Source organism: Lactuca virosa, chromosome 8 (genome assembly GCF_052849685.1).
Source record: "Lactuca virosa cultivar CGN04683 chromosome 8, Lactuca_virosa_CGN04683_v6, whole genome shotgun sequence".
Taxonomy (NCBI): domain Eukaryota; kingdom Viridiplantae; phylum Streptophyta; class Magnoliopsida; order Asterales; family Asteraceae; genus Lactuca; species Lactuca virosa.
Genome location: NC_136433.1, coordinates 388,913,223 through 388,925,987, shown reverse-complemented (window position 1 = coordinate 388,925,987; position 12,765 = coordinate 388,913,223). Strand labels below are relative to the sequence as shown.

The 12,765-nt window shown below is 33.3% G+C and overlaps 1 protein-coding gene across 1 annotated transcript; it reads right to left on the bottom strand.

Moving 5' to 3' along the window:
* Positions 1–2,875: 2,875 nt before the first annotated feature.
* Positions 2,876–12,765, bottom strand: LOC145131988 (uncharacterized). Its single transcript, XM_079066629.1, has 3 exons — positions 12,729–12,765; positions 3,467–3,510; positions 2,876–3,412 (listed from the first exon to the last, which is right to left on the bottom strand). The coding sequence occupies exons 1-3, from the start codon at positions 12,763–12,765 to the stop codon at positions 2,876–2,878; spliced, it is 618 nt and encodes a 205-aa protein (XP_078922755.1).

The following is a 12,765-nucleotide window of genomic DNA, read 5'->3' as shown; positions in this document are numbered from 1 at the left end:
AAAATCGGGAAACAACAGATGGACAGAGAGAATGATTATAATCCATGTCTCAGTCCATATGATATCTAGAATGGAGGAATATATGATCCCTTATCTAATGGACATGTCATTGATTTGTTCAGAGTTCGACAACGGCTTTAAGAGCTACGATTGCTAGTCGGGTTGTAAAGTCGTACTTGCAATAGTAGTTGTTAGACTTATCCAAGTGGGAGACTGTTGGATTAGTGTCTAAGTCCAAAACTATAATTGGTATGTACTTGACCCGACCCGACATGGTCCATTTGGGTTGCACTTCAGCAGAACAATTTGTATGGATAAACTTATGAGAAAAGGATATTTATGATTTATTAATATATTATAAGTTCTAATATATTAATATGAAATCATATTATTTAATTAGTATTGATCAAGAATTAATTTGGAATTAATTTAGTGATCAAAAGAGACTAGTTAAATATGAACTCATATAGTATGGGCTAATGTTATTTAGGATGGGCTAAGCCCACATGGAAGTCCATGGAGCTTTTAACCCATGGATCCTAAGTAATGTGGAAAGTCATGGGTATTAGGGTTTACCCTAATCATGCATACTATATAAAGGAGTCCTTGGCTCATAAAATTTGCACTAGTGTGTGTAATAAGGAATAGAGCCGATTTTGTGAGCGTCCATACTCTCTCTCAAGTCTTCCAATTTGTTGATGGTGATTTGTGATTCCACTTGTGGCATTCACACTATTAGTGCTAGGCTCTTCAAGCTCCAATTAATCAACTACAAGAAAAAGGTATGTATGCTATCTTGTTTTGTTATGCAAATACATATGATCATATGCTAGTTAGGGTAATACCTTGGAAACTTCAAGTTTGCATGTATAATAGAGAAAACATAGATCCAATGTATTTAGGGTTGCATGAACACCTTAGGAGTGTGAGAATGCTCAAAACCTATCACTTACTTCCAACAGTATTGCTATTGGGAGGAAGATCAACCAAGTCCCAGACTTGATTTTCTCTCATGGATTGCATCTTAGCGTTCATGGCTTCAAGCCATTTGTTAGATTTGGGATCTGACATTGCATATTGGTAGCTGGCCGGCTCATCATCATTCTTCATTACGAAGCACTCGTTAATTAAAAATCCATATCTCTCAGGTTCACGACGAGTTCTACCAGATCTGTGAATGCCTTGTGTTTCAGTAGGTTGAAGGACAATTATCTCTTCATCTTCAACAACCTCTTGTTTAGTACTAGTGCCAACTAAAGATGCATCGGGTTGAGGTTCTTGATCTTCTTCAAGTTCCACATGCCTCCCACTAGCCTCATCCATTAGAAACTTGCTTTCTAAGAATTCAACTTTTCGTGAAATAAAAATCTTATTCTCACTAGGGATGTAGAAGTAATATCCTAAACAATATTTAGGATATCCTACAAAGATGCATTTGGTAGATCTAGGCTCAAGTTTGCTGGAAGTCTCTTATCTAACATAAGCTTCACATCCCCAAAATTTCATATAAGATAAGGATGGAGGTTTTCTATACCACATCTCATAAGGTGTTTTCTCTACCATCTTAGTTGGTGCCATATTCAAGATACGGTCTGCGGTGAGTAAAGCATAACTCCAAAATGATAAAGGAAGGGTACTGCGACTCATCATAGATCGAACCATATCAATTAAGGTCAGATTTATCCTTTCAAAAAAACCATTAAGTTGTGGTGTTCTAGGTGGAGTGAGTTGTGAGATAATCCCAAGACTCCTTAGATGGTCTTAGAACTCTTGGCTCAAGTACTCGCCTCCTCTATCCGAACGAAGGATTTTGATTGTTTTCTCGAGTTGATTTTCAAATTCACTTTGAAACAATTTAAACTTTTCAAATGCTTCGTGTTTATGTTTCATCAAATACACATAACCAAAACGACTGAAGTCGTCGTTGAAGGTGATATAATATCTCTCACCATATCTAGACATTGTTTTGAAAGGTCCAGATACATCGGTGTGTATGATGCCTAATAAAACACTTGACCTTTCACTTGTTCCAAAGAAAGGGAATTTTTTCATCTTGCCACATAAAAAAGATTCACATATGTCAAATGACTCAATGTCATTTTCCTTCAAAAGTCCACTCTTTTGGAGTTGGGATATGCGCTTATTGTTTATATGTCCAAGGCAACAATGCCATAGATATGTTTAGTTAAAATTTGGTTTGAGCCTTTTGGTGTTAACATGATAAAGGGACTTATTGTTTGACGTGTCATCTAGGTTTAATTCATAAATTCCATTTATTGGTCTAGCCTCAAAATAGAAGATTCCTTTTAAGAAGGAGTGAATGTTATCATCAACAAGTTTGAAATCATAACCAGATTTTCTCAAATGTGAAACTGAAATGATATTTCTAGTAGTAGAAGTAATTAAACACACATTGTCTAATGTCAAGTACAGACCAGATGGTAAACATAAATCAAAATGTCCTATTGCTTGGACTGCAACCCGTGCTCCATTGCCCATATGCAATACCATCTCGTCTACTTTCAGTTCCTTACTCTTCCTGGACCCCTGCAACAAATTACAAATATGAGTTCCACAACCAGTATCTAATACCCAAGTGTTAGATGAAAAATTAAATAGTCTCATTTCAATCATAAAAATGGATATACCTGAAGGGCCTTCCCCGGCCTTCTTGTTTTTCAACTCAGCAAGGTACTTAGGACAATTCCTTTTCCAATGCCCGACAACTCCACACTCAAAACACGTGTCATCCTTGGCAACCTTTTCCTTCTTCTTGGGTAGTGGGTTTTAGGGAGCTTTCTTCCCTTTCCCTTGCTAGTTTGTGGCTTTCCCTTGAAGTTCTTGCTTTTGTTCTTTTTGACATTTCCTTCCCTAATCATGAGCACTTGGGGGTTTTACTTGGGATATTCTTTTCTGTAGTTTTTAGCATCCCATGGAACTCAGAGATAGGTTTCTCCCACCCATTCATGTTATAGTTCATGATGAAAGCATTGTAAGACTTTGGCAAAGAGTTCAGAATGATATCTGTAGCCAAGTCTTGTGGATACGGAGAGCCCAATCTCTCCAATTGATCCATGTAACTTTTCATCTTGAGAACATGTGTGCTCACATTCCCACTCTCCTCCATTTTCATGGCATGGAGTTCTCTTATAGTGTCGAACCTTTCGGTTCTAGCTTGTTTACCAAACATCTCCTTGATATGTTCAATCATTGCAAAGGCAGTGTAGTGTTCCAGATCCAGATGAAGATTGGGAACCATAGAGGAAAGCATAAGACACAAAACATCAAGTGAATCATCTATATGATTTAGCCATGCATCATGTGCATCCTTTGGGAGAGCAGGTGGTTCATCAGGGGTTTGTTTTTTAAGGACATAGTCTTTCTTTTCTTGTTTCAAAATGATTCTTAAATTCTATGCCAATCCAAAAAGTTCGAGTGGTTGAGTTTTTCTTTGTCAAGAACTGACCGAATGTTCATTGGGTGGTGTGTTACAGTAGTTGGTGGAGCCATCTACAAAAGTTTAACAAAGTTTTCATTTAGTATTTAATTCTTTACATAATAATACCTTTTTGTTTCCAAAAACATTATTTATTTAAAGTCTAGGATCCAAGTTACAAATCAAATAAATGGTTAGGTATCCTTTATCCCATTTACTTAGTTTTGACAAGGTAAATAACGTGTATTAGTTACACCATTTGTAATTTCTAGATTAATGTGACCCTTAACAATCCATTTGTTAATTTGACATGTTTGGTCTCATCTATGCCTTGGAACACTCTTGCTTGGGTGACCTTTGTCACAAGAGGTTTCCAATCAAGTCAACCAATTAGAGAAACTTGTATAATTGGCCTATAACTTGGTTATAGAAATCGCAAAAAAAAAAAAAAAATACTTTGCCCATCAAAAGATGATACAAATGGTTAGGTATCCTTTATCCCACTAGCATTATACAAGTGATGTGCAAATGTTTCTAAAGTTGGATGACATAGACTTGCATATTAAAAAAAAGGGATTTGTATGTTTTATTATTCTATTTAAAACATGTGATATAATGACAATTGCATGCATTCAATATGTCATGGTAGCATTTTTTCTAAAAAAATCACTTTTAAGGTTCTTATAAAAACCCGGTTTTATATATTTCGGCTTGACACAATTTTAAAATTAACAACTAGTATTAAGTTTGTGTTTGAGCCATGTAGAACACTTTTAATATTTTTTAATAAAACTTCCTTTTATTAAATAATACTTTGGAGTTTGAATAAGTCATAAAAACATGATTTTTACACCTATAATTAATTCAATATTTCAAAAGTTGCCATAATTAACAATTTTATAAAACCGATTTTTATTTTATGGATAGAATATGTTACATCCAATGTCCATATTTTACATTTTGAAATCCAAACTCCATGTGACGTTTATTTTGTCCAAAAAATAGTTTGGGTTTGTGAAAAACTAAATTATCAACCACATAAAATATTTACTTGAAAAATAAACACACAAGCATGCATTTGACATAAACAAGCTTTAAACTATATAAAACTTTTGTGAGCCAACACAAAAGTATTAAGTCCTTCCTAAGGGACAAAGGGACCAAATATTACAACTTGTTCTTCATGTGATCTTCATGCTCCCACTTGCAATGACAACGAACTCTGTTGCAATTTTATAAAAACTTTATAAAAGTTATGAACTTTTATAAAATCTTTATAAAACTGTGGGTCTCCATGGTTCTTCAAGAAATGGCCTCCATCTTCATCTTGTTACATTTTTCATAAAATAAATCTAGTCTAAAACTAATCTTTAAAAAAAATAACAAGAATAAAAACTAGCTATTTTTATTACATACTTTATGAATAAAAGAATATTACAAACCATTTTCAGCCAAATCACACAAACAAAAACATAAATGGTCCAAGGCTTGTTTATGCACTCTAAAATACATATAAACATAAAACAACCTTTGTTTTTCTAAGACAACTTTAAGTGACAAAAATGCATGTAAGTTTTGTCACATAAAATAACAATTATCAAGTTGTCAAAGAAAATATGTATGAACTTGTTTTTATACAAAAACAAGTTATCAATATATTCTCCAAAAACTAAGATTTCCATAAATCAAAAAAAAATCTAACCAAACTTGCAAGGTGGTTCTGATACCAATTGTTGAGTTTTATTTAAAAACTAGTTTCAAAAACTACAAATAATGGCAAACAGAAGACTTGAGTTTTATAAATAACATAAACATTTTATCACCCACCAAGGATCATCTTGCAAGTAAAAGAATGATTTAAAACACAACCATAGAAGGATGAAGTGGTAACAACCTTTGAAGCACTTTGAGTCCTCTAGGGCAGGATTGGAAGTTGATGGAGTGAGGATGAACCCTTAAGACACCAAAAATGTTCCAACTTGATGTAATGCTAGTTACAACTATTAAGTTTTAAAGTCAAAACCAAGATTATGACTTAAAGAGAGGATTCAAGCAACAAATATCTTCAAAGTGCAAGACTTGAGAGAATATGGAGAGGGAGGGAGAGCTCTCGGCTTTTGCAAGGATGGAGTGAACCAAAATGAATCCACTATCCACTATTTAAAGTAGAATGTTAATCCAAGAGTCCTTAACCATTAAACAATTTAGACAACCTTGTCCCCTAGCATGCACCATACCTTTAATACTTTTGATTAAACAAATAAGAAAGCCATGCTTCTTCCTTTCTCCATACATGGCCGTCCATGCTTATAAAAAAGAGAAGATTGAGTTTATATTTTATAAACTCAAAGTTTATAAGATATAAACTTTGTCTTTTTGCTAAAAGACAAAAGGCTTACCTAGTCCAAAATGTAGTACATGACTTATTAATTCATACATTATGAAATAATATGTTACTTGTATTGTAAAATAATTATTTCCTTGAAATAATATTTTAGCATGCACCATACCTTGAATACTTTTGATTAAACAAATAAGAAAGCCATGCTTCTTCCTTTCTCCATACATGGCCGTCCATGTTTATAAAAAAGAGAAGATTGAGTTTATATTTTATAAACTCAATGTTTATAAGATATAAACTTTGTCTTTTTGCTAAAAGACAAAAGACTTACCTAGTCCAAAATGTTGTACATGACTTATTAATTCATACATTATGAAATAATGTGTTACTTGTATTGTAAAATAATTATTTCCTTGAAATAATATTTTCCCAATTTATTATAAGAGTTTATGAATATTTATTAAAATCAATTTCTAATAAATAATCATTTGTATCAAGTTGTTGTTAGTGTAAGCCTTAGAATCATATGTTATTTAGCAATATCATTTTAATATGACTCTTGAGCATACTAGATCTTTCAGATAATTTTCAAGATGTCTACCATATCTCTTTATAGTCCCTATTAGTGTGTCGGTTAACCACACACGCTCCACTAAAGACATATAAAGCATGATGTGCGTTTTCATGGATTAGCATACTTTTCACATTTTTCCTAAAGTAACCAAGAGTGGGATTTTAAAAATGGTTTAGTTACTTTATATCATTATACTTATTAATGAGATTATGTACTATCAAATCCATTCGCCTAATGACCCTCCACCACACAGGAGAGTCGGGGGGGGGGGGGATGATTGGACACCCATTCAACGGCCATTGTATATGCCGCTTTCTTATACCCTCTTTGTAGCATGGTTTCGTAAATGAGGCGTACTAGCGATTCGACAGACTTTTCTTATACATATAATATATTAAACCTTTAATAGTTTCTATATATATATATATATATATATAAGGTGTATTTTAAAGCCTTTTTAAAATACTAGGTTTAAATTTAAATTTTTGAAGTTAATAAAAAATAAACCAATTTTGATTTAATCTTTATCTTTTAATTAAACAGTTAATTAAATTAATTAAATCGTTACAGATTAAATAATTATTTACAATTAATCAAATTAATAAAACAATTTAAATTTAATCCTAATCCTAAGCTTTCTATTTTTCGAAAATAGGCTAGGGTTTACTACGTTTTAATTGTTCAAATTTAAAGGCTCTTAAAATAACAAATAAGAAAAAAAAGGCAAACCCTAGAAGGGATCCTTAAATTTCGAAAACTAGGAAAGGGGCTTAAGGTTTCTAAAACCCTTGTAGATTTCGAAAATATAGGGTGGATGATAGGGTTTCAAGAACCCTATGAAATTTTCGAAAATACCTCCTTAGGGTTTAGTTTCTATAAACCCTAATTTTGATATATTCAACTTTGTGCAAGATCAATGAGAACAATATCTCTGATACCACTGATGGGTTTTATATATTACAAAATATCTATTTTTTGGGTGAAAAACATAAACTCTAAGTTCACATGCACCCTAAAAGATCTATGTTCTCACTATGATTTGCAAAAAACTATTGAATATCAAGAACCCTAAAATTATGTTTCTATTTTCGAAAATACTAAAGGGTTATTAGAAAATACATACCTTAGTTTATTATAGCAAATAAACTAGTAATCCTTCCTTGTTGGTCTTTAGAAAGCAAGCACCAGAAGTCTCGTGCCTCTAATGGTTCACACTCAAACCCTAGCAAGTTGGAGGCTTAAGAGGAGAGAGGAGGAGGAAGGGAATTTTTGAAATTCTCTTTGGAATGAGGTGAATTTCGAAATTCATAACCCAACGGGGTTTATATAGGTAATAGGGAGGCTAAGGATAAGACAGTTTCCTTTTATATAACCCTAACCTTTTTACTTTCCCCCTAAGGCATCCAAGTTCCCTTAGAGCCCAAGAAAAACTCTAGAAAACCTTTATAACTCCTCTAGAACTGTCCCCCCCCCCCCTGTGGTAGATTCTATAATTGGTCAATGTTCAACTTTTGAACATTATCACCTTTACTCCTTCCACTTTTACTTAATCCAATTAATTCCATTGAATTTCTGATTAATTTTTAATTAAACAATACTATTTCTTATTAATATTTTATTCTTATAATATATTAATAAATTATTTATTTTGATTTCTAATTAATTTATTAATCATATAATAAATTAATAAATCAGTCTCTCTCTCTAAAAATCATTCCAGTCAATTATTAGGTTTGATGGCAACCTAAAAGAACTTTGCTAACAAATCAAGACTATACTAATTTAGTTATTGGCCTACACACCTAATCCAACAAATTCGACGTGCGCCACTAGTAGCTCAACGGGGTTCGGAGCCTGAGATTGACTTACGCCGTGTGTCTAGGTATGTAGTTGAGTTGCATAGTGAGTTTCATGATTTTAGGTTAGAGGTTCATCAGGAGCATCAGTGGTTGATGGGAGCCATGAGTGAGCTGCTCGCGGAACGGAGGATTGCTTATCCCTCTTATCCTACCTCGAGGGATGGAGCGAGCACATATGTGACACGTCTGGGCGATGGTGATGGTGATGATGATGTGCATGATGAGGAGCAGTATGATGTCAGGGATCTTTAGTTGTTTTCTTTTCCTTTTTGTTACTTTTGTACATAACTTTATGATGTATTTTGTATGATACTTTCTACTACCCTCTTTTGTATGTATGTTTGTGTTTTACCTAATTATGTATTTGTTTATGCTTTTTGGACTTTACAAGCGTTTAGCCTATCAATCACCATATTCAAGTTTAGTAATGCATTAAGTCTACCCAAAATAAAACATTGTTGATCAGTTTTATGTCTAGTTTTGGTTCAGCCAATGTACTATAAAACTTGTAAAGGGTATTTGATCTAAAATCTTGTATCCAAGAAAATCCTAATGTGTATTTTATTAATCCTTGGTTTTATACTTCAAGACTATCAAGTAAGGATCAGCCAGGTGAGAAGTGCCAGAGGGAAGGACCATTTTAGCATATAGCCGTTCTGAAATCGAACAACCCAAGCGACAATTCAAACTAGACACCTCTCCCATAAGTAGTCTATCAGTAGTGTAATTAATAATAATACTTTTAGTTATTAGGCTTAAGGGTTAAACCTAATTTATAGTGTATTCCCTATATTATAGTCGTAGTTCCTAAGGAAATACTAATTCGCTATAAACTCTAGCTCTGATACCAATCTGTCATACCCTCGTTCGGTGGCGGAAACGACAGGTGGTGCGACGTTAGGATATTGGCTCATAGTCAAAGGATACATTTAATACATACCTTTATAACATAAATATCACTTCCATTTTTCAATTGGTGTGTTACATAGAGACATGAATATAATTCATCTTGTTATTGATGCTTCTTGATATACTGCTAGTCACCTCATTAGCCATTGCTGTAAGATTTTTTATTTCCAATTGATTTCCTAGGATTACATGTGCTTTTTAAATGTCAACATAATGTTGGTGAGTTCACAGGTTTTGTGCACTTTAAAATACTCTGTAGTTTTTGTTATATGGGCGTTTTTTGTATTCCTAAACTTGTGTTAGGGGGTTTGAGTGTGTCAAGCTGTTTATCTTAGGGTTATCCTAGTAGTGGTTTGGATAGTTTAGTCCCTATATTCGAGATCTGGATATTTGTTTGTGAATAGGAAAATGTATATTACGATTTTCTATCTTTTAGTTCTTTATAGGTTCTCTAGAATCTTGCATAGTTCGGTTTCTTGTTGTTACTAGATATATACCATCCTAGTGTTCTTTTACAGTTTACTTTGCGTGTGCTACTACTTTGTTCGAGGCGTCCCTTAAGGAATAGTAGTTTGAGTTTAACAATGTTGCGATGAGTCCCTATAATCAATCTTTAACTAGTGTAGAATAATCCCCGAAAACCACGACGCTTCATCGGACGACGAAAAAAAGTTTAGAAAGTTATGCTTGCTTTGACTTGCCATCAAGTTGTAGCTAGCAACCACAGGTTGGGGTATCAATCTCGTATAAATCTATACATATCTTTCCCGCTCCCTTAATATTTAACGATTATAGGTTGGGGGATAGCTAAAAGTTATTTAGCTAGGTGATGAATCGTGTCTCATCTAACACTAGTTTGTGGGGGCCTCCCTTGGTTGATTTCATTGTCATTCGTTGTTGTATTTATACGAGATACTTTATATATATATATATATATATATATATATATATATATATATATATATATATAACTAATTTATAGTTTTCAATTTAGCCGAGTATTTGGGCAGTGTAACCACTAGTTACAAAGTTATCCAAATGGTGCCTATAGGTTGGCTAGCGTAACATTTAGGTATAATGTTGACGTTCCTATATGAGATGCTTAGTGTGTGTGTGTGTGTCTATATATATATATATATATATATATATATATATATATATATATATATATATATATATATATATATATATATATAAGAAAGTTAGATTATTTCGCGTAGTTGGGTATTTGGCAAGAGTAACCACTAGGTACTAAGCTTTATCTAAATGGTAGTTATAGGATGGATAGCGTAACAACTAGGTAAAATGTTTCTCTAAGTGCTTGATAAACATAACGACTAAGTATACATAGTTTTAGTGTGTTTGAGTCAGTGTAATATTTAGGCATAATATTATCCATAAAACTTGGGCAGGGTATCTACCAGACATAACATTATCTAAATATTCTATACATAATTATGTAAATAAGGTTATACAGTTAATAATAATTATGAAAACAGTTGTAGTGTAACATGTATTCCCCCTAAAAGATTTGAAAACTGTAAACTGGGGCCGTGAACTCACCCTTATAGCGTGAACCGTTGATGTAGGGTAGAGTCGAAAGCTCAGAACTCGAGGACCGCTCAGAAGGCATTGACACGAGAATTGAGATCGAGAGAGAGTATAGTGATTTTGAAGGTGTGAAAAATGATTTTTCGAAGCTTGATATTTATAGGGGATTTTGGGGTGCATGTCGTGCAGTGCGCACCATGCAAGTTGTGCGTGAACCATCATGGGGATGACATGTGTCCCCTTCTCATGGTGGCACATCATCCGTATCATGCCGGATCGAGGTGTCAAAATGCACGCCGCGCGCTGTGCACGAGGGCGTGCATGGGTGATTTTTAATCTTTGAAATTTCATATCTCTCACTTGCGAACCCCGTTTTCAACGACTCTTATATATCCATGTAGGTCTCGACGTACACTAAAACTTTCATTTTGGTCGTTTTGGGAAATTTTAACTTTTGTTTTTAGCTTATAATTTATAATCTTTGTGATTTTATAAAAATCTTAACTCTTTCATGCCAGTTCCGATTCAGGCGTTCTTTGTCTCAAAATCCATAGTTTAAGTTGTACTACGTTTCTCCTTTTGATGACTTCTACTGAAAGTTACCTATTTTCTTTGTAGTTTTCGATGTTGTAACTTCTTGTGTATAGTATATTTTTATTTGCTATAAAAATCATATATGTTTCGTACTAAGTTGGATTTTCACGAAGTTTATATTTTTTGGATTGCGACAGCGCGTACATTCTAAAAATGTTAACGTGTTCATAATATGACATGATTTTTCGTGCACTTATATCTTGACCCCATTAGTCGGCATAAGTGAGGACAAAATTCGAATATATATATATATATATATATATATATATATATATATATATTCATGTATGGAATGGTTACTGAGTGGTCCAAGTACAATGTTAACTCCTGACGACGTTTGGCAATGTATTTTCTGGGTTGTCACTTCAACTACTTGGTGGACATAAAGCAAGTCAAAGGAAGCAATAAGGATGTTTTGATTCAAAAATCCAAAACGAAAACAAACCCATGTTAGAACATGATCAAACAATCAAAGGGTATGATCCAAAAACATCTAAATGTCATCAAGAATTATCAACTTTCACCAAGAAAAAAGTGGTACTGGGAGTAAGTTAAGAAAGTAGTGTCCAATTTGCTTAAAGATGTTTTCTTCAGGCCAAGATTTAGGTGGACACAAAAGATCACACTTTTGGAAGTAAGCTAAAATCTTTATGGAAACAATATTTTAGTAAATAGCAATGCACTTCTGTTGATATGTTTATTGTGTTATTATGCTTCCATTAACCGTTTCTTTTGATGTCTTTACCAACTATTCCACTAGATGTATGTATGGAACATTAGTAATAAAATAATACGCTTTTGGTTTATCTATTTCTATTGCTGACATTAGTTTACAAACCATTACACAAAAAAAGTATCGTTTGTGTTCAATATCAAAACTACAGAAAAAGAACAGTTAATTGTTTTAACTGCATGAGAAAATTCATTGTTGATCCTCACACAGAAGGTAACTCAATTTTTTCAAATGAATTTGATATTTTGTTAGGTTTTTAAATTTGGGTAATTGACTGCAGATCCAGTTAAGGATATCTCATTTTGATGTGTACTTGGTTTTAAAAAGTGTGCCTCAGGCGCGACGCGCACTGAAGCGCAACAAAAAAACGCTTCAATATGATGTTGCGATGTGAATTCCGTGTTACGAGGTGATGTGTGCGCATCCAACCGCATCACTCTTCAATGTATCCCAGCGCGTCCTAGACATACCCATTTTATTTCATATATATATATATATATATATATATATATATATATATATATATATATATATATATATATATATATATATATATAATCCAACTACAAAAGCCTATGCATTATTTGATTAAACTAACTGGCTAACTCCTATGTACCCTAGATTATGAGATAATGTGTAGTGGTGTACAATACTCCAAACACATACCCATGTGTGGATGTTATTGGGCGACTGAATTTTCTTCTTCTCTCTTTCTTTATCACTGGTCTTACCTGTTTCTTGATCGGCATCTTCGTTCTTCTCCGCCAT